The following is a 23,386-nucleotide window of genomic DNA, read 5'->3' as shown; positions in this document are numbered from 1 at the left end:
GATACACGGAGGCCAATCCTCTACCTATCCCAAGGCCAGTTCCAAGTACTTGTCTCCAGGGCATGTGATGCTTCTTTGAGGAAAAGTTAACATACATATTTGTTTCAACCAGGGAATGCCCTTTTGCAGTTAATGGCAGTTTCACTCCCTAGAGAGGAAGACAGCATTTGGACTTGATGCCCTTCATTTGGAAAAAATGTTACGAAATTATTTATAAAAATAAAGCAAGTAACCTTCCATTGTTCTCAGAGATTAGTCTGAGGTCACTTAAATCTATGACAGATGCTAAAGCCTAGGATTTTAAGGACTATGGAGAAAAATAAACATTGATTAAATGGAGATTTAGATCCTTCCCTAAAAAAAAATCAGAAGAAAAGATTTTCAATAGAAGAAAACTTAGGTGGTGGCCCTATTATGAAATTATTTATTATTGAAGATCTAGATTTTGAGAATTATACTATCATTTACAGCACTGCTTTTCTAGGCCATAATGTCCTTGGTTATCTATATGGAGCAAATAATCTGTGTGCAGTTAAAAGAAGTAGACTATGTATATTCTTGGATGTAAATTGAGAAGACAGCACTTGTTCTGGGCAGAGCATGTGGCTGATGCCAGGGCCTCTCCTTATCTGGCACCTTGAAGACTCCTTGATGAGAATAGCAACAGCAGCAGCAAATGGGCTGCTTCAGCAGACCATCAGATTTCCTCATAATGTAACTATGGCCCTTTTAGACAAAGCACCTCAGAATTCTTAAACGTATCACAGTGGAGATCCTGAAGAGATCAAAGAATAGATGGAATGGGAGTCTCTTAAAAAGAAATATGACTTGGCTGGGCACGGTGGCTCACACCTGTAATCCCAGCACTTTGGGAGGCCAAGGCAGGTGGATCATGAGGTCAGGAGTTCAAGACCAGCCTGGCCAACATGGTGAAACCCCATCTCTACTAAAAATACAAAAATTAGCTGGGTGTGGTGGCAAGCGCCTGTAATCCCAGCTACTCAGGAGGCTGAAGCAGGAGAATCACTTGAACCTGGGAGGCAGAGGTTGCAGTAAGCTGAGATCGTGCCACTGCCCTCCAGCCTGGGCGACAGAGCGAGACTCTGTCTCAAAAAAAAAAAAAAGAAATATGACTTTACTTCATCCTCCAGCCTGTGAATTGAAATATTCATATCATAAGCATGTGTAATGGATATATACTTGTTTAATTGATGTATAATTTATGTACAACATGCTGTATTGCACATATTTAAAATAAACAATTTGATGTTTTGACCTGCATATACACTTATGAAATCATCCACACAGTCACGATAATGAATATATCCATAAATTCCAAAAATTTCCCCTTGCCTCTTTGTAATCCTTCCCTTTCTGCTCCTCCCACTGCTCCTCCCATCTCCAAGCAACCACTGTGTGCTATCACTATAGTTTGCATTTTCTAGAATTTAATATAAATGAAATTATACAGTATGTATTTTTTTTGTCTAGCTTCTTTTACTAAGCACAATAGAAAATCATCTATGTTGCTTCATATATCAATAGTTCATTTTTTAATGCAGAATGGTATCACATTGCATGGCTATATCACAATTTGTTTAGCCATTCACCTGTTAATGGACAGGTTGTTGGATTTTTCAAGTATTTTGCTATTATAAATTAAGCCCCTATGTACATTCATGTACAAATCTTTATATGTTTGTATCCTCTTATTTCTCTTAAATAAATACTTAGGTGTGAAATGGCTGGATCACAAGATAGATGTATGTTTAACTTTAAAAAAATTAGAGACAGGGTCTTGCTAGATTGCCCTGGCTGGCCTCAAACTCCTGGGCTCAAGCGATCCTCCCATCTAAGGCTCCCAAAAAGCTGAGACTATAGGTACATCCCACTGTGCCTGGTTGACGAATTTTTTTTTTTTTTTTTGAGACAGAGTCTCGCTCTTGTCATCCAGGCTCAAGTGCAGTGGCGCCATCTTGTCTCACTACAACCTCCATCTTCCAGGTTCAGTCGATTCTCCTGCCTCAGCCTCCCGAGTCACTGGGATTACAGGTGCCCACCACGACGCCCAGCTAATTTTTTTGTATTTTTAGTAAAGATGGGGTTTCACCATGTTGGCCAGGCTGGCCAACTCCTGACCTCAAGTGATACGCCCACCCCGGCCTCCCAAAGTGCTGGGATTACAGGCTTGAGCCACTGCGCCCTGCCAAATGTTTAACTTTTAAAAGAAACTGTCAAATTGTTTTCCATAGTGGTTGTGCCATTTTACATTCTCAACAATGGTGTATAAGAGCTCAAATTGCCCCACATCTTTGTTTACACTTGAGGTGATCAGTCTTTCTAACTCTGGCCATTTTAACAGGTGTATAGTGGCATCTCATTGTGGTTTTGATGTGCATTTCCCTAGTGACTGAGGTTGAGTACTTTTTAAAGAACCTGACATCTGCAAATCTTCTTTGGTGAAGTGTCTTTTCAAATCTTTTGCCAATTTGTAGTGTACATATACATACAATATTCTTTCATAAAAACATATATTTTTGGCTACCTCATACTAGATCAATATGATGAGGCAGATTACTACCTAAGAGGTCACCAACCTCTTATCCCCACAGCTGCTAAATACACTTTACAAGTAGAAAATTTGTAAAGCCTCAGCCCATTCATGGAGTAGAACATAGAGTTCTATTCTATGTTTGGAACACAGAGTTCCAAAAGTTTCCACTGTCTCAGGAAGCATATACACAGTGTGGAATTTAGATGGCCTTGGGGCAGAGGGTGGGAAAAGTCTACTGGGAGTTGAGCATAGATCCTAGGACCAGTGTGTACAAGTGGCATCCAAAGATAACTGAAAATAAAGGAGGTTAGAAGGTCAATTGCTGGGTTGGGTGCAGTGGCTCACGCCTGTAATCTCAGCACTTTGGGAGGCCAAGGTGGGCGAATCACGAGGTCAGGAGTTCGAGACCAGTCTGGCCAACATGATGAAACCTCATCTCTACTAAAAATACAAAAAATTAGCTGAGCATGGTGGCGGACGCCTGTAATCCCAGTTACTTGGGAGGCTGAGGCTGGAGAATCGCTTTAACCCAGGAGGCGTAGCTTGCAATGAGCCGAGATCGCAACACTGCACTCCAGCTGGGGCAACAGTGCAAGACTCCATCTCAAAAAAAAAAAAAAAAAAGTCAACTGTTGTTTTTAAGTGGCTCTGGGATAAAGGGCAATATTAGGGTCTTTTTTACTTGCCTTTGTTCTCCTCTTTGCTAACATGACTCACAGGCGGGTGCCACCCCCATCATCTGCTGCACTGCACAGTGGCAGCAATAGGCACATGAGACAACTGGGCCCCAACAAATTCACTGGATGTTAATCCCAGGGCTCTCTTGAGAATGCCAATCTTAAGAGGGTTCACAGAGGCCTAAAATTAAACAGACTGGACACAGAGTGGGAGGGTGGTACTGCTGAGAGTAAGTGGCTATGATTCAGTAGGCATGGTACTGCCCAGTGTGGCTAACAGAGTATTTCAAAGTTGGCTGCAATAATTCTTTCAATCCACGATGCTTTTCTGAAATGTCACCTTGACATTGGAGTAGTGGGCTCTATGTCCCCCCATCTTAAAATTGGGTGCACCTTTATGACTGCTTCATCCAAGAAGGGCCGTAAAGTTATGCGACTTCTGAGGCAAGATCATAAAAATGCCATCTTCTTCAACTCTATTGGTACATCCATTCTTAGAACCCATCTAACCATTCTGTGAGAAACAGTAAGGAACCACATGGGGAGTCTTAAAGTGTATTCCCACAAATAACTTATTTACAAAGGGGAAAATGAAAACTACACGGTGGAGAAACCTGGTAGACACCACCTTGACCTAGTTATCAAAGTTAACAAGACCAATAAATAAGGAAAATAGATTAATGCATCTCCTGTCATGGTCACTAAGGACACAACATCACTCCTATGGTATTTCTGCAGACATCACAGCTAAGTGTAATATATGATTCTGGATTGGATCTAAAATTAGCAGAAAAATTAGCTGTAAAAACTATTGGGATAGTTTGCAGGAATTTTAATACAAACCCTGAATTAGATAAGTTTTATATAGATTTCCTAATTTTGACGACTTTATCTGATTATGTAAGGGAATGTCTTAGTTCTTAGGAAATACACACTGAAATGTTTCCAACCTACTTTTAAGTGGTTTAGAAAAAAAAAAAAAAGTGTGTGTGAACAATTGGCAAATCTGGGGAAATGGTATACAGAAGTTTCTCATACTATTTTTGCAATTATTCTGAAAGTTTAAAATTATATAAAAATTGAAAGCTCTCCCTAACCCTCTAAAAGAAGGTAAGGACTTAAGCGTTCATGGAATAGGGCTGGTTTGGACGTGGGCAATACTTGTTTCCCTGGATCCAGCAACGCTCATAGGCTGGCTGTGTTTTAGAAGATAACAGATGATCCTCAGGGAATGGGAATGAACTACAGAGGGATGTCATTGCTATTTAGACAGGGGTTTGGACCAGCAAGGACAGCAGAGGGTGGCCAGTCAGTGCAAGCTCTTCCTTCTGTGACACCTTGTGGCAATGAAGAGCTATTGCGGACCTCAGTGCCATCTGTTCACCAGGACTGACCTGCTTTTAATTCCATCATCTCCTAGAGTTCTTTGACAATTTGAGAGTAAAGATGTTTAGGAAGAGACACAATGCTTTCAGTTAATATGGCATGTGAAACTTCAGACTAGAAATGGGAAAAATAAGAGATGTAACAGTGTTTGTGTCTTTAGTTTATAAAGTAATGCCAATCATATTTCTGTAGCTTTATATGCTACGGTACAACAATTGTGTCAAAAACTATACAAGTACTAAGAGATAATGACAAAAGTATGACTGAACAGTTCTCTCAAATGGGAAAAGTGCAACTGCAAAGCAAAGTTATGTAATAGTGTCTTTGCACATTAATGTGTTCTTGAAAAGCTGAGTAAACTGAACTTTTATAACTGCAACCATATTTTCACTGCACCTTGAGAATTTAAAATAATATTATAGGATGAAATTTTGAAATGTGAAGCCATAGAAACTTTTTATTTATCTAAATATTCAGTCTCTGAAAAAAATCATGTTTTGCTAAAGTGCAGTATTCCTACAAAGTTAGATATTTACATAGTTAGAAGCGAGTGATAAATCATGTACACTTAAGAGCTTACATGTTTAAAATTGTGGACCACATAATAGGCAATTAGTTTGTATAACTATTAAAATTATTTACTGATAAGAAGGGTGAATTTTTGTATTTTATTTTGAATTTGCATTATGTATTAATAAAAGCTGTTTGGGTTATAAATAAGAGAGATTCATATAAACTAGTTCAAGCAAAAAATGGGAATTTATTGACCCATATAACTGGGGAGTTTAGAGGCAGTGCTAGCTTTCAGGCATGGCTCAATCCAGGGGCTCCAGTGTTTTCTTTCTAGCTAGCTAACTAGCTAGCTCTCCCTCTGCTATCATCTATATCTCTTTACTTCCCTCTGTATTTTTCTCAGTTCCTCTTTGTACAAACGGGCTTCTCCTTAAGGTCAGGGAAGACAGCCAAAAGCAAATAAAATAAGTTTCTCCAGTTTGCTCTATCAGCAATGTCTGGGGAAAATATTCTGGCCCAATCTGGATCACAAGCACATCCTGGAATGGGAGGATGGAGGCTATGTGCTTTACAACCCTACCAGGATCCTGGCCCAGGATGGATGGCAGAGCAGGATGTTAGGAGTTATAGTTCACCCAAAGAACCAGAAGATGAAAAAAAAAAAAAAAAAAAGGTAGTAAACAGACAAAAACTATAATTACCACTGTCCCCTATGCTTCATTAATGTATACTTTTATAATTCTAATGGACATATAGATAACTATGTATCAAAAGCTTTTTAAGCTAAATATTGGACCAATGCATGAAGACGTATTTTAACAGATTTAAAGAAAGCACTATTTGTAAGAGCCAAAAATTTTTTTAATCTAATAGGGTTTAGTTAAATCTTAATTTATTCATGAAATGTTTTTGCATGTATTTATACAGAAATGTATTATTGAGAGGGGAAAGGCAAATTTAATACATTATGTGTTTATAAGACAGCATTTAAACAGTAAATCCCAATTTTTGTTTTACAACATATATCCTCACCTGCTTACATAGACTTACGTGTATTTCTTTTTTGTTTGTTTGTTTGTTTTGAGACGGAGTTTCACTCTTGTTACCCAGGCTGGAGTGCAATGGTGTGATCTCGGCTCACTGCAACCTCCGTTTTCCGGGTTCAAGTGATTCTCCTGCCTCAGTCTCCCAAGTAACTGGGATTACAGGCAGGTGCCACCATGCCCAGCTAATTTTTTTATTTTTAGTACAGATGGGGTTTCACTATGTTGATGAGGCTGGTCTCGAACTCCTGACCTCATGTGATCCGCCCGCCTCAGCCTCTCAAAGTGCTGGGATTACGGGCATGAGACACTGCGCCCGGCCAACTTATGTGTATTTCAAAAGTAAGGAAGCATGTGCGACAAAATGATATTAAGGGCTGGGAAGAGAGATGCATGATAAATTTTTTTCCTTTTTGTCTGTATTTTCTTATTTTCTATTAAATGACATATAAAACAAAAATCAAATTCTATACAACTCAAAGTTTTATGCATTCAACCCTAGTTACAAATACTAATCCATTCCTGGCCAAGTGCGTTGGCTCACGCCTGTAATCCCAGCACTCTGGGAGGCCGAGGCGGGCAGATCACCTGAGGTCAGGAGCTTGGGACCAGCCTGGGCAACATGGTAAAACCCTGTCTCTACTAAAAATACAAAAATTAGCTGGGCGTGGTGGTGCATGCCTGTAGTCCCAGCTACTCCAGAGGCTGAGGCAAGAGAATTGTTTGAACCCAGGAGGCAGATGTTGCAGTGAGCTGAGACCATGCCACTGCACTCCAACCTGGGTGACAGAGCAAAACTCCATCTCAAAAAATAATAAATAAATAAATAAATAATAAAAATAAACAAATACTAATCCATTCCAAACTATCATGGTGCCTAGTGGCAAAAGGCAGAAGTCAGGCCCCACTAACTTACCCAGTTAACATGAGCTAAATGATTCAATTTATAAGAAAACTTTAGCTAAAAATCTAAGTGTGCTACACTGACGTGCAGAAAATGTTTGGATACCAAGCATTAGTCAAGTTTAGATACCATGCATTAGTCAGTAAGTGGATCTTGGCTCATCTATATCAGAATCACTTTGAGAAGCTTGTTAAAATGCAGACTCCCCGCGTCTCAGTCCAGAACTTCCAATTCAGAAATAATAGAAGGTAGGCCAAGGAACTGGCATTTTCAATCAATTCCCAGGGGATTTTTATATACAATGAAGCATGAAAACTCCTGTTTGAGAAATGATAAGGTAGAAACAGTATAAAAGGGAAGTGATCAGTCTGCCAAGAGAGACTTCCCTACATCATTTATGTTACAATCATTATTAATAGCACAGTTCTTTTGTATAACATGTTGACTATGAACATTAATCAGAAAAGTGTAAAGTTGTCATTAAACATTTGAAAAACAGAGTAATTTTATTACATGTAGGGCTCAACATTTTTTTTCCCAGTAAAATTTTTAGCGATTAAAATTCATAAAATTCACAAAATTCTTACTACAGAAACCATCCTAGGATCTCATCTATGTTGTTAACAAAACAGTCTTGAAAGTATAGATAGTTCTTGGAAAAAAAAAAAAAGAAAAGGCATGTAAGGAGGGAGGAAAGAAAGAAAAACTCATCAGAATTTTGCTGGGCACCGAAAAAGAACTTAGGGAAAATACTTCTAAAGTCATAAAATTCCATCAAGGGTAGTCTCTAAATGATTTAAAATATAATTTTAATATACCAAATTTTAATTTACAAATTAACTTATGCGGAATCTACAATTTTAGGGAATACCTATTATCCTAAAATTTTAAGATAATAAAATGAAGAAATAAAAGTAAAATTATCCAATTAACCTTGCTTCAACCCTCCACCTAGCCAATGTGCATTTGCAAGTATATTGTAATGGAAAGCAGTGAGTAGTAATAAAGGAAACAATTAAATGGAAAATTTTTGTTTAATAGAGTAAAATGAGTTAAGCTAAATTCTGGTTTATTATAAACATACTGAATAATTTTCTATTGGGAAGAGCAAAAATCTTTATTGCCTGCTATAAGTACTTTTGAAGTACTTGGAAATATATTGTAAAGGAAAACTCAGCAAAATACAAAAATTAAGTGACCTGTTCAGTTATTTCCTTCTTTAGTTTCTATAGTGTAATAGTTGAAAGAAACGTTTTAAGATGGGAGAGCTGCAGTGTACCAGATTGCAGTTATGCAGCCCTCAGCTTATTCTTAAGTGACATAGTACTGATCCTTTTACTATGGTTGCATTAGTCAGGGTTCTCCAGAGAAACAGGACCACTATCAATCTGATGGAGTTTTCCAATTAAACTATCCAAAACATATGTAAAATTTCCTAGGAGTTTTCTGTTTTCCACCTATGATCAGAAAGAATCTAGGAGTCATCCTAATTTGAATATTTTATTCATCCAAATTAGGATGACTCCTAGAATCTGTGGGTTTATAGTATAAAAAAATTCTCATTGCTTACAATGCTTTGGCATTACAGTTGACCCTTGAACAAAACAGGTTTGAACCATGTGGGATTCCATTTCAACCAAATGCAGCATTCCCCAGATGTAAAACCCATGTATATGGAGGGCCAGCTTTTTTTACACTCGGGTTCCGCAGGATCAACAGTGGGACTTGAGTATGCATGGATTTTGATATATGCAGCAGGTTCTAGAACCAAGCCTTCATGTTTACTGAGGGAGGGATGACTACATTTTGTCATGAACTGTAAAGCATTTAAACTTTTACCCTTCTTGCAAGCTAATAAATTAATCTGCTGGTTTCATGGATGCTTGCAGAAGTCACAAAAATCCTAGTTAGGAGACAAAGTACTTTATTGCTTATAGCACAGAAAGCAGCATGAGCATCAGCATATTTGTCAGTTCCTCTTGCCCCCAACTCCCACAGGGAATATGTAATGGACCCAAATGCCACCTGCACACTTAGTGGGTTGCACTGCAAAAGAGAAACCCAGATCCAAGGGTCCAAACTTCTTGAACAAGCAGCAAACAAGCCAATCTCCCTTACCCTGATGGTGAGCAGTTACACGAGAGTCATTGTACAGTTACCCTGACCCACTTAATTGTCTATGTGTCTAGCTGCAAAAATGCTCAGTCTCAGGAGACAGATAAGACTTGCAATCTGGCATACTTAGCAAAATTATGCAGGGACACTCAGGACCAAGACAGATCTTCCTCTTCTAACCATCCACCCTTACACGTTCTTGGCAGAACTCAAAATTTCACATGAATATGTGACTCCATTGACCACTGTGATTAATCTGATGTATAGAGGCTTAATTCCATTTGTCTTGTATAGCACTTAATTAAGGGACTATCAACAATACTCAAGCAGCAGGACAAAGTATTGACCTTAATCATGACACCCAGAGTTCTGAATACCACAAACCAACAGGGTCTACCTTGGAAAGTCAGTGGCTTTCTCCTTAAGGCTCTCATTTGACCTTTCTACTTGGTTTGCGGCATTAATTCAGGTATAGCTGGATGTTTTAGGGACGATTTAGAATCTGACATCTGTTGCAATTCTAATCATCTATAACAATTCTGGTCAGTGAGTTGAGTTGGAGCTGACTACCTTCTAAGGCCCAGGTGGTATCATTAATCACTTCAGCTGAACTCAGGGACAAATTTCTTTTCTTTTTTCTTTTCTTTTCTTTCTTTTTTTTTTTTTGAGATGGAGTCTCGCTCTGTCGCCAGGCTGGAGTGCAGTGCTGTGATCATGGCTCACTGCAACCTCCACCTCCCAGGTTCAAGCAATTCCCCTGCCTCAGCCTCCTGAGTAGCCGCAACTACAGGCCTGCGTCACCACGCCTGGCTGATTTTTTGTATTTTAGGAGAGACGAGGTTTCAACATGTTGACCAGGATGGTCTCGATCTCCTGACCTCATGATCCATCCGCCTTGGCCTCCCAAAGTGCTGGGATTACAGGCGTGAGCCACTGCGCCCAGCCTCAGGGACAAATTTCTTATCACCTTTTCTAATTATCTGACTCCCATCATTGGGACAACCAACCACAAAGTGCACACAAATGAGTCTGCTTTCCCTCTGGAAAGTTCCACCAAGTAACTAAGGGTGGCCCTATTTCAGAGGGCTCCCCACAGTCATCTGAGGGCTATGTAGTCTATTCTGGGTTCCGTAAACAATCTGAAATTTTACCCTATTTGCAAGCTAACAAGCTAGCCAGCCACAGTTTCATCATGCTAGTATTAGACTCAAGACTCCTGTGTTAAGGGATAATTTATTACTCATGGCAATAGCAGTGACCAGAGCAACAGTATTAATTTTTGTGCTGCTGTTCTGAACCCCAATTCCCATATGCCAACATGAAGATGCCACATAATACTTGTACTGGCAATGGACTGCAGCATAGTGTAGTGTAGTGTAGTGTAGTATAGTATAGTACAGTAAAGTACAGTATAGTACTTAGAGAACCTGATTCTTTTATAATGGGTAGTAATCATGCTTGTTCTTTGCTCCAGAGGGAGTCATTTTCTCTATCTCGGAACGCTGTTCACTACACAAACATCACTGAAAAGATAGTTTCAGACAAAGCCAGCACCTCTGTTCTCAAGATATTCAGAAACCCAGAAAATTGTCTCCCAAGGGAAGCCTGTAGTTGGGAGAAATTATGAGAAACCACTAACTTCTAATTCAGATTTTGCATGAGTTAGGATTATATTCAGCTACATATAACAAAATCACAACTACAGTGGTTTACCTAAACGTGTTTTTTTGTTTGTTTCATTTTTTTTTTCCCTGCATGTCACCAGAGTCCAGAAGTGCACAGTCCAGGTCTGGAACGGCTACATACAAGGTCATCAGGGACCCGGGTCCCTATCCGTCTGCTCCACTATTCTTGTCATGTGGCTTTCCACCCCATGGTCACAACATGCATACGCCACCTCCATCTGTACAGTTCTGGTGGTAGGTGGAGAAGAATGGTGACTAGATTTTAAGGAAGGTTAAAAACACTAGGATAGGAGGCCGGGTGCAGTGGCTCACGCCTGTAATTCCAGCACTTTGGGAGGCCAAGGCAGGCGATCACCAGGTCAGGAGTTAGAGACTAGTCTGGTCAACATGGTGAAACCCCATCTCTACTAAAAATACAAAAATTAGCCTGGCGTGGTGGCGGGCGCCTGTAATCCTAGCTACTCCGGAGGCCTCAGCCTACTACTCCGGAGGCCTAGCTACTCCGGAGGCCTCCCGCGGAGGCAGGAGAATCGCTTGAACCCGGGAGGGGGAGGTTGCAGTGAGCCGAGATCGCACCATTGCACTCCAGCCTGGGCAACAAGGTCGAAACTCTGTCTTAAAAAAAAAAACAAACCCAAAACACTAAGATAGGAAAGAGGAAGAATTAAGATATACATGTAAGGTGATCAGGAGACACTAACAAGTTAATTTTCTCAGATGCAGTGTGAGTATAAAAATTAGAAAATTTGAGCAAGTAGGTGGATTAGATCAAAGTGATACTGTGTTTCGAAGGTCATCAGCAAAGCATTAATCAGTTAATAATGTAACAGGAATGATTTGAAAAGTTTAGTGTAACAGTAATTGAGTAGATAAGCTATAGTTCAAAAATATATTTTTAATGTAAATGGGTAATTTGAAATTTTGTTACACAAATGCACAGTTCAAAAGTACTATAATCTCTCATTATTAGATGTTGCTATTCAGGTTTATAAGTTATAGCTTGTAGTACTGTGTAAAGATAGGCACCATGCTTACAAGATCAGAATTCAGCTTGAGGCTGTGTGAGTTTACAACAACACTGTAGTGTGCCACTGTACTTCTCTACCTTCTGTATCACCGTATGGAATTACTACACAAAATTAGCACTAAGAAACCTAAATTTCCTTACAGTAGAAATAAGCTTATATGAATAATTCTCTTATAGAAATTAAACTATCTGCTGCAGTTGTCAGCAGGGTTTAATTTTTAGCACAAGCTGAGGCCATCAGTTTCTTAACAGTCCTATTCTTAAATAATCATTTCTGTTTAAGAGATCATTTTACTGAACAATTTCAAAGCACTAAATATCTTCGAGATTGAAAAAGTAAGTACCTATAGATGGAGCAGAAACTAAAGAAGAACAATTTAAGGAAAAAGACAGTCCTTAACTATGCACGCATCCTATGAATTATCCATGCTTTCAGCTGGTTTCCTTTTACTGCACTGTCTAAAACTCCATATTTAAAAGGGTTTGATACAGAAGAGTTAGAATGTGGTCAATGAAATCTGGAGCTTGTCAATGGGTTTCAATAACTGATGCCACTTTTAGCTCTGCTAACATAGTAGAGATTATAGACAGAATTCTCTTGGCCAACTCCTATCATGGGATAAAACTCCTCCCACACCAGTTTCTAAAGGTAATGTAACTTGCTTCTATTCGTTTAAAATTATTAAATAATAAATACGTTTCTCAGCTAGTCAAAAGATATGTCCAGGCTCTTCTCACAAGTTCAATGTTAGGTGCTGTGGGTGCAAACAGTAATTTAGTAATTGTCACTGTTATTATAGTAATCCTAATAATCCCTTATTCATATAATTCTTCATTTTTTAAAAGTATTCCATATTAATTTTCTTATTTGAGATTCTGAATATTACTCTCCAAGTAATACTGCCCCATTTTACAGATAAGGCAATTCAAAAAACGTTTAAGTGACTTGCCCTAAGTCACAGGCACTAGAGAAACTATTACATGCAAGATAAACCTGGTCCCTTCATTTATGACACTCCATTCATAGTGGGACATTCAGACGAGTTGTGGGCAACTGCAACATGGTTAAGTGTTGAGCTACAGCATACAACGTACATGGCATGGAGAACAGTCTTGGCGGGAGAGGGGTCAGGGAAGTCTTCCCAAAAGAAACAAAGTGTCATTTCAAACTTCATTGTGTTGGCCCTGGGGAAGAACATTCACTTCTACTAAATTCACTTATTCTGTTCTCAGAATCTTCCAAGTTGATTTTGTACTTGATAGAGCACAACTTAGAAGGTCAATTAACTTTACCTCTAGGCCAGTGTTTCACTCACCGTAATTTCTCTAGCAACTGCATCAGTCACCTGGGGTCTTGTTAAAAATACAGAGGAGGGGGCGGAGGGAGGGCAGGGGCCACCCTGGACTTAACTTTTTCTAAATCTCTTGGGGGTGAGGTTGGGGAAAATTGCTGCTTTAAGCATGAACACTTTCGGGATTTTGAAGTCAAATAGCAAATTAAAAGGGGTATTTTTGGTAGTGGCTCTTAAATTCCAGCATCAATACAGCCTTTTTTTTTTTAATAGGGGTGTATTTGGGGGGTAGGGATAGCAATTTTATATAACTGGGATGGGTGCTATAAAACAGGCTGTTAGCCTCCAGCCCTCACCTGCAAGGTGGCTGGCTTAAGGTAGGTGCTGGATAAATGTGGATTTATTTAACAGAGGAACACTTGTATTCATAACCTCCAAGAGTTTCGAAAGTCTTTCTGCTCCAATCTTCCAGTGTCTAGCCAGCAGCATTGCTGCAGAGTGGAACAGCTAGGGTGCGTGGAGTTTGCAGAATGAGTTCAAACCTCCAGACTTATCAGTTAGCAGTAAGAACAAGTTCCTTAATCTGCCTCCACCTATAAAGAAGGAGTACAATTGCCACTTACCTCCTAGAGTTGTTGAGAGTCTTAAATGAGATTAAATATTATAAATAGATTATCAATGGAATATATTATAAATGCAAGTGCTTAGAACTGTACCTTATAAATGAGCTCCACAGATGCTTATTAAAACCCGAGCGGTGCCCTCTCCCCTTAACATCCGTAATAGGGCCCCTTACACCTCATACCCATTACGAGTCAAAATAATAATAATAATAAAAAATAAGTGAACAAACGACAAACGAGAAAACTAGGCTACCAGGCACTGGGGCGATGGGCCACAGCCCGGCGGGGTAGTGGGCCCGGAAGGGGCGCGGGAGTGGGCTCTCCCCGCCGGGCTCGCGGCACGTGGTCGGCTTGGGCGGGAGCTTCGCGACAGTGGGGGAGGGGAGCAGCGTGGGACGCCGAGGAGGGGTCCAGACCGCCAAGGCTACGAGGCGCCGACTGCGCAGGCTCGGGGACAGGCGCAACCACTGCGCGCAGACCTGAGGGGGAGAATGTCCACCCGGCTGCACGCTCCCTGGATCTACTTGCGCAGCGAAAGCTTGTCTTCTTCCTCATTTTAACACTGTGTATGGCGCCGCCTTGCGCAGGTTGTTCACCCTAACAGGGCCTCTAACCTCGAGCCCGAAACGGCCTCCTTCTCCAGCCGTGCCCCTTCCTCCCCCGTGGAGGCCGCAGTGGATGCGCCCACCTCCCCGCGGCCTCCGGAGGTGGTTTGGTGGCCCCCTGCTCGCGAGTTGGTGCCGCTGCCACCTCCGATTCCGAGCTTTCGGCACCTCTGCCGGGTGGTACCGAATCTTCCCGGCGCCCCCTCCTCTCCTCCCACCGGCCTGCCCTTCCCCGCGGGACTATCGCCCCCACGTTTCCCTCAGCCCTTTTCTCTCCCGGCCGAGCCGCGGCGGCAGCAGCAGCAGCAGCAGCAGGAGGAGGAGCCCGGAGGCGGCGGTGGCCGGGGAGCCCATGGCGTACAGTCAAGGAGGCGGCAAAAAAAAAGTCTGCTACTACTACGACGGTGAGCGGCCGGGCCGGTGTCGGGGTGGGCGCGCGGGGCCGGGCGCTGGGTTCCGCGGCTGCCGTCGCGAGTGGGCGCAGGGGCTGAGGGGTGGGAAGGAGGAGGGACCGACATTTGGCCGCATCTTAACCCGTTCCCGGCCCGGCACGGTTAGAACGAGACCCTCTTCCTGGCGCAGCCCCCGCAGTTCCTGCGGGCGGGAATCAGGGGGCCCACCCGTCTTGTCTCCTGCCTCTCCCCCTTCGGCCGTGCAGTCCGCAGCCTCGAAGGTGGCCGCCGCTGGAGACGGCGCCGGCCTACCCCGCCTTGGTGGTGGCGGCGAAGGGGGCGGCCCATTCTCTCCCTTCTCCCGCCCACCATTTGTGGCAACGCAGGTTTGGAGTGCCCCGCGTCGGCTTCCTACCCGCTCGACCCGTCCCCCGCGAGGTAAAATTTCTATCCCGGCCTTGACTCTACACAAAGCCCCGCGGCCGCGAGAGCTCCGCCCCTCCCGTCCCCTTCCCTCCTCCTCGCCTCCCCTACTCTGCGTTCGGTCTGGCCGGAGCGTCTTCTCCTTCCTCGGCTTACCCTTTCCCCGGACCCCTCCTCCCGGTGGGCGCTGGAGAGTAGTTACTGAGGGTGGGGGCTCAGGTCGCGTGTGGCTTTATCACACCCATGTTTTGCGTGGGCTCCAACCCTCTTCTTTGTTCGCTGGGTTCTTTGAGCGCGTCTTTCTCAGGATTCAAATGGAAGGGCTTCACTTCCTCAATAATAGTTCGGGTTTTCCAGTTTCAGGCAGAAAGACTTCGTAGGAAATAAGAGCTGGTAGGGAGATGTGGAACTGCTACTGCTTGTGTTGTAGATCAGACTCCATGGGTCCTGGCTTGCCTCCGAGAGGTGGTTACCACCCACTTCTTTGTTGCTCTTTGTTCGATCAGGAAATAGACCCTGCTTTGGGGATTTAGAGAGCATTGGTATCTTGCAAAGGCTGTTCCTAGGTGGTGGGGAATCCTGGTATGGGAAAACTTTGAGAAGTGGGAGAAGTGCAGAAGTACTAAATATTCTAATGAGGTAAATTTGAGGTCACCGTGTAGTGAATTATAAAAGTCAGATAATTTAATTATCTTAAGCATTCTATAATTTGGAGTATGAGCAGTAACATTAAATCTTCGAATCCTGTTTCCTGTGTTTCCTTGCTCAATGGAGTAGTAACCTGTTTTACAGATTTCACAAAGGCTTGGTAAATAGTTTATAGTAGGTTACTCTTGAGAGAAGGGATTCCAAAATTTAACAGAGAATCTATCCTAAGCTCCTTCTCCTGAAAGTCCTGTCTGATTTGTATGAAGCAATACAAATTTTGGAAGCTGTTTCCTACATGTGGTGTATTGTAAATCACAACATTTTAGAGAAGTAAGACCCCAGAGCACCAGCTCAGAATAAATCTACCTTTAACTTGTAAATGGCCGTACTGTCTCTTTTTAGTTAAAAAGGATTAATCTTTTAATGACTGATACATATAAAATAACCACCTGTGTCATTTGGGGAAAATCTGAAATCTTACAGAACAAATCTAAATTGATCTGCGATAGCTAGGACAGAATAATAACAGCCCTACTTTTAAAAATGATTTTTCAGAGGACTAGATATGCATTATATAAATTGATTTGAAATTATGCCATCGTGGAGGGGTGGAGATGGAAATACATTTTAATTTCAACATGATTTACATTGCATATTTTGGGTTATTCTTGCCCTGCATTCCCTGATCAAATTGGAAAGGAAGTAACCCTGCGTATAAGTTAATTTGTAAAATTACATTGTTTCTAAAGTTTAGAGATTTATCCTTGTCAGGGCTTGGAGTAAAGAGGAAAAGTTTTGGTTAGGGAAAGTGGTGCTGAGGTCCTTCTCGAAGCTGTCAGTTGGTGTTGGTAGTGATGGGCTCTGAGGAAGTAAGCTGCTTGTAATTTGTTGTCACCACAATGGAACCCTAGAACCAGGAGGGTACACTTGAGTAGCAGTTTCTGAACAGCGCTCTTGTCCTGGGCCCATTTATGATAACCTTCGTTGTGGGAATGGGAGCAGGCACGGGTACCCGGGAAAGGATGCAAGCTTGATAAGTAGGGTGGAAATATTTGTTTTGTGATTGTGACTTAATGTAATACTTTATTGTAGCCCATTCACCTGCTTACGTGATGGCCAACAACAAGTGAATAGCTGATAGTTTGGAAATCTCTGGTGGGTTATTTTGTCTTTTGTCTGTGACTCGTTTGTTAAAGTGGAGTTCCTAGTTGCTTATGTTTCACATACTCTTTTAATTTTTGTGGGAGGGAATTAAAATATTTTGCAGAGATTATTAATTTTTATATTATGCTAATAATATGTGATAGTGTGCTTACCTCATCCAAAAACTTATATTTTTATTACCAGAGAACATTGTTTTGTCAGCTTACAAAAGTAGCAATACTAATTCTTTTTTTATTGTGAGAAGAGAATGCAAGGAAAGGAGCTTCTGTATCAAAGAATCGTGACTTTAAGGTATATAACATGGATTGGATTGGGAATGGGTTATATCTGTAGTAATAGGGTCTGAATTATCTGCTAGCCTAGGTTAGATGGTTTTAACTTCTTGGTAAAGGAAGTAGAAGGAAGAAAGTGAGTGAAAAAGAAAAGGACGGAAGTAGCAAATTCTATAACCATAGGAATCCTACCTTTAGGCTTCCTGGGGCTGCTAGGCACACGGAGCCTCTTGGCCACACAGAATGTCTGCCACTGAGGCTGTTTGCATCTTAATGAAAGAACTTTTAAATATATACATATTGTTCTCTGCACGTTATGTAATCTTCAGGTAACCGTTTAGGTCACTGAAACGTTGGTCCCAAGGGAACCTTCAGACATTGATGGATTAGGTATCCTTAAACCTTTGAAGAAAAGTAAGAGAAGTTATTACTTCTCTGACTGTAGCTATTGATCCATGCCTCCAAATTCCCAAAAACATACTTCTGAATCATGTTCCTTCTTTATACACTAGAAGATCATCAACAATCTGTAAAATGATACAGCTAATTAGATAGTCACTAAGATCCCTTCTGGGCCTTAAAACGATGTGATTTTTCTCTACTTAAATATAATTAGCAGCTAAGCTGTGTTAGGCTCTAGTTATACCACTCACATTTTTAATACTGTATCTAGACATGTTTATGCTTTGTTTTGAATTAATCTTGAGGCCAAACATATTTAGTACTTGTTTTTATGGTGTATACAGTATAATAGGGTTTATATACCTAATTTATGTAACTATACACAAATTTCTCTGTGCTCTATTTTTTCCTCCTCTGAGAGGGATGCATAATCAGTTTTGGAGACAAGTGGTCCAGAAAAAAACACTCAAAGACTGTATACAGATAAAACTATATAAATACGAAAGTTATCAAGATTAGGCCAGGTGTGGTGGCTCATGCCTATAATCTCAGCACTTTGGGAGACTGAGGCAGGCAAATCACCTGAGGTCAGGAGTTTGAGAAGAGCCTGGCCAACATGGCGAAACCCCGTCTCTACTAAAAATACAAAAATTAGCCAGGCGTGGTGGCAGGCACCAGTAGTCCCAGTTACTCGGGAGGCTGAGGCAGGAGAATGGCTTGAACCCAGGAGGTGGAGGTTGCAGTGAGCCAAGATAGTGCCATGGGCAACAAGAGCGAAACTCTGTCTCAAAAAAAAAGTTACCAAGATACCTCCCAACGTACTCCTTCTTTAGCAAATTATAGAAATTCTACTTGGCAGCCAACGATTGTCAGATTTTCTTAGACTTGTATTTATGAGTAGTACCAAAGTCTTTTGCTGAATAACCTTTAATACAACTACATGGGTTCTTAGCTGTGGTATAAATCTTTATTATCCGTGAAATAGGTAATAATTTCTTTGGAGGCAAATAAGTGCTAAATTAATTATAGCAGCAGTTCATAAATACCAGTAATACTAATTGCACAATAAAACGTGACTAAATAAGACTGAAATTTTCCTATACTTCTCTTTCCCCAGAAATATTTTGCCTCTCTTTTCTTTCAAATTTTACCTCATCAGAGATGCTTTCTCCTATTACCTAAGTCCCTGTTATTGCCTTATTTTTCTTCCTTTTGGTTGTACCATATAACTTTTGTCTCTCTCCTCACTATAACATAAGCTTCATTAGGACAGTCTGTCTGTTTTGCTTGTTTGTATCTTCGCCAACTACATTTAAAAACGTAGCTTTTTTTTTTAAATTAGTGATGAATAAATTATTAATTCCTTATACTTTTTTTTTTTTTTGAGATGGAATTTTGCTCTTATTGCCCAGGCTGGAGTGCAGTGGCGTGATCCCAGCTCACTGCAACCTCCACTACCCTCCCGGGTTCAAGTGATTCTCTTGCCTCAGCCTCCCAAGTAGTTGAGATTACAGGCACGTGCCACCACCCCTGGCTAATTTTTGTATTTTTTAGTAGAGATGGGGGTTTTACCATGTTGGCCAGGCTGGTCTCGAACTCCTGACCTGGGGTGATCCACCCACCTCAGCCTCCCTAAGTGCTGGGATTACAGGCGTGAGCCACTGTGCCTGGCCAATTCCTTATTCTTATAGATAGAACGCTTTCATATAACGTTCCCTCTAATTCTTGAAACTACTCTGAACTACATTTAGGTAGGATGGGTGGCATTTTGGCATTTTTGGTATTGTTTAGATGAAAACAGATTCACATTTCTGTTTGGTGCAGTCTACCACTTTTCCTTTTCCACACTGACTCTAGTTTTAATGTTCAAGGAGAGTTCAACATCCGGAATCTTTATTTTTCTTTTTTCCTTTTCAAAGTGTTTCCTCTGCTACCAAACAAACAAAACTTAACAAAAACTTTAAATGCTTCTGTTGACAAGTCCTTAAAGGAAAACACTTGGGATTGGAGAAGGCATCTCTTAGGGAATGTTAATAAATTCAAACTTGGAAGAATTCAAATCAAGTCTAAGGATTTTTTTGTACTGGTTATTAAGCCTTATTCCTCTGTATTTCAGTAGCAGTCTGCTTATAGTTACTTGTTCATTAAGCCAGCTTTGGGTTCAGACATATCAAATAGGCTTAAAGTTCCTACTATGTGCCAAATAGACAAAAGATTGCTCAAGTCCTAAGAAGGAAATAAAAGACTGCAGGTATAAAGTAAGAGAGGGGGCCGGGTGCAGTGGCTCACGCCTATAATCCCAGCACTTTGGGAAGCCGAGGCGGGCAGATCACAAGGTCAGGAGTTTGAGACCAGCCTGGCCAACATGGTGAAACCCTCTCTCTACTAAAAATACAAAAAAAAGTTAGCCGGGCATGGTGACGGGTGCCTGTAATCCCAGCTACTTGGGAGGCTGAGGCAGGAGAATCGCTTGAACCCGGGAGGCGGAGAGGTTGCAGTGAGCTGAGATCATGCCATTGCACTCCAGCCTGGGTGGGTGGCAAGAGCAAGACTCTGTCTCAAAAAAAAAACAAAAAAAGTAAAAGAGAGGGGACCTTTGATAGTGTAATCAGAAAAGGGAAGACCTGAAGGAAGAGAATGGGCCAGCCTTAAAAAGAGTTTACTACATAAGATATTACAAATAGCAAAGCCAGATAGTTATTAATAGAACTTGGTGCACTTAATGGGAAGGAAGACAAGGAAAATGTGGAGTCCCATGTTAGGCAGTAAAAAGTGGGACTGCACAAAACTGTGTAGTAAGAAGTTTGACTTTACCCAGAGGTGGAAAGCCATTGAAAGTTTTTCAAATAGAATGCATTCTCTCAAAATAATTGGTAAGGAGTTGTGGAATATAGGCTGGAAGCAAGAATTGAACGCATATTGGTCCATATAAAATGTAATGGTTGCATTTTAGATAGAAATAGACGTATTTAAGAGAGATTTGGGCCTCAAACCAATAGAACTTTTTGATGGATTAGAAATGGAGTTGGAGCTGAGGAATGGTGTTAGAGAATGAAGGATGACTCCTAAGTTTCTGGATTGAGCAGTTAGGTGGTATGTGGTACTACTCACTAAGATTGGGAATACAAATAAAGAGCTCTGTTTTGAACATCTTATATTTGAGATCCTTATTGAATTCAAGTGAAAAGACTGAGAAGAGAGTTAACCTCTGTGAGTTTATAATCCAGAGAGGAGAGTCTAGACATAGAAATTTGGGATTTCTCAGCTTATATCAGGTGAAGTATTGAGACTGAAAAAGATACAGCATAGACAGACGACTGGTCCCAGGACTTAACTCCCGAGAGAAGAGAATTTAGGGCAGAACTATTGTTCACTGATGAACCCAAACCCTTCGAACAGTACCTGCTTGGCACATGGTAGGCTCTTGATTTATTAAATGAATGGCTGAACTGAAAACCCTTGATGTTTAAAGGTTGGTGGAGGAGTGGCCTTGGGGTACGAGTAAAATCCAAGAAAATGGTATTATGGAAGCCAAGGCTCCGAATGTCTCAAGGAGGAATAACCTCCTTGAAATATGTATTAAAGATGTGTTAATATGTATAAAAAATGGATAGTGGGCTAAGTAGTCTGGAAGATGAAAATAATAAACTTTTTTCTTTTCTCTTGTTTTTTTTTTTTTCCTGAGTCTCTTTTTACAGTCAACTTATCTTTGTGGCTAAAGGTACATTTCACAGTTCTGAAATCCAAAATGACCTGAAAATTGAAAAAAATTTTGGTAACTCATTTGGAATCAAAATCTTAACCTGAATCAATGTGAGGCTATTTATGATCTTTATTCCTCTGTGAATACCGTGAATATTCACACTTTTTTGCTGTAGAAATATTAATGTTTGATTATATCATGCCACCCAAACTCTAGGCTATTACATAATATATGGCAGGTGTACCATATTATCTCTACAAAATCTGAAAAAGTGTAAAATTTGAAACATATCTAATTTGAAGGAATATGGATAAGAGATTGTGGACCTTAGTAGACACTTCCATTCTGTTAGTTTCTTGAAGAGTGAGCAATTTGTAAAATTTTGCAGATAAATAATTCTTTACAGTAATTTATTTGCATTGACAATTAAAGTTTGTTGTGTTCAAGGAACCACCTTGAGCTGATTTTTCTGAATGTTTATTTCATTGGTAAAGTATTTTTATGTACAGGTTGAATATCCTTTATCTGAATTCTTGGGACCAGAAGTATTTCAGATTTGGGGAGGTTTTGCAATATTTGTAATTATTTACCAGTTAGCATCCCTAATTCGAAAATCAAAAATTTGACATGCTCCAGTTAGCATTTCCTTGACTATTAAGTTGGTGCTCAAAACAGTTCAGATTTTGGAACATTTTGGATATCAAATTTTCGGATTAGGGATAATCTGTATTTTGATGAAAATCAGTAACATTTAAAATGCCCAAATTATTAATACATTACTGACCATTTAAATGATGAATAAAAATTGTAGGGTCTTAAAACTTCTTAGCCTTTTTATACTTTATGAAAAAGTGGGCTGGGCACAGTGGCTCACATCTGTAATCCCAGCACTTTCGGAGGCCGAGGTGGGCGGATCACCTGAGGTCAAGAGTTCGAGACAAGCCTGGCAAATATGGAGATACCCCGTCACTACTAAAAATACAAAAATTAGCCGGGTATGGTGGTGGGCGCTTGTAATCCCAGCTACTTGGGAGGCTGAGGCAGGAGAATTGCTTGAACCCCAGAGGTGGAGGTTGCAGTGAGCCAAGATCGCATCACCGCACTCCAGCCTGGGTGACAAGAGCGAAACTCCATCTCAAAAAGAAAACAAAGTGGATGCCTACAAAGTAGCCATCTAGAGAATTGTGAGATACAGAATTAGTGGGAAAAAGTTGGAGATGGTTATTTTATAACGCCTTTATATTTTAGAAGAATTCTTTTTTTTTTTTTTTTTTTTTTTGGATACAGAGTCTCGCTCTGTCACCCAGGCTGGAGTGCAATGGCATGATCTCGGCTCACTGCAACCTCCACCTCCTGGGTTCAAGTGATTCTCCTGCCTCAGCCTCCTGAGCAGCTGGGACTACAGGCGCATGCCACCACACCTGGCTAATTTTTTGTGTTTTTAGTAGAGACGGGGTTTCACAGTGTTTGTCAGGAAGGTCTCGATCTCTTGACCTCGTGATCTGCCCGCCTCGGCCTCCCAAAGTGCTGGGATTACGGGTGTGAGCCACCACGTCCAGCTAGAAGAATTCTTGGTAAACCAAAAAATTATCTGTAGCTTGGCTGCCCTGTATACATGTATCATTTAGGTTCTTTGTGTATTCTTTGTGGGACTGGGGTCCCTAAATTTCAACAGAGAAACTTGTTGAAAGCTATGCGTGTTCGTATACGATTTGAGGACCCTATTAGTAAAAAGTAAATTACTCTGATATATTAGGTACAGTTTCTTGTGTTCATTTTCTTTAAATTAACCAAGACCCTAAGCCTTTATTTAAAATATTTATATTTCATATTATGTCCTTTTTTCAGCCTTCACCCTGCCATTTCTAGTGAATCTGTAAGTGTCCTTGACATTCCCTGTTGTTATTACTTAAGAACATTAGCTGTGAGCTGCCCTGCCAGAGTTTGAATCTAGCTCC

At 40.8% G+C, this 23,386-nt stretch overlaps 1 protein-coding gene and 1 long non-coding RNA gene across 4 annotated transcripts in view; one reads left to right on the top strand and one right to left on the bottom strand.

The window, feature by feature from the left end:
• LOC134810357 (uncharacterized) overlaps positions 1-15,725 on the bottom strand; it is an 80,852-nt gene extending 65,127 nt beyond the window's left edge. Inside the window, exon 1 of the long non-coding RNA XR_010158149.1 lies at positions 15,396-15,725. This is a non-coding gene — a long non-coding RNA (uncharacterized LOC134810357). The remainder of the gene's footprint in view (positions 1-15,395) is intronic.
• HDAC2 (histone deacetylase 2) overlaps positions 14,179-23,386 on the top strand; it is a 30,974-nt gene continuing 21,766 nt past the window's right edge. The window contains exon 1 of one of the 3 annotated variants that reach the window (XM_518700.6): positions 14,179-14,828. In XM_518700.6, the coding sequence (XP_518700.2) occupies positions 14,498-14,828 (331 nt within the window). In that variant the 5' untranslated portion in view covers positions 14,179-14,497. Of the gene's footprint in view, positions 14,829-14,905; positions 15,255-16,978; positions 17,043-23,386 lie in introns of those variants that run through there. The other 2 variants (XM_024357375.3, XM_063813364.1) reach the window with 2 other exon arrangements.

Source organism: Pan troglodytes, chromosome 5 (assembly GCF_028858775.2).
Source record: "Pan troglodytes isolate AG18354 chromosome 5, NHGRI_mPanTro3-v2.0_pri, whole genome shotgun sequence".
Classification (NCBI taxonomy): Eukaryota; Metazoa; Chordata; class Mammalia; order Primates; family Hominidae; genus Pan; species Pan troglodytes.
Note: the sequence above shows the minus strand (reverse complement) of the source record. Positions and strands in the feature narration are given on the sequence as shown.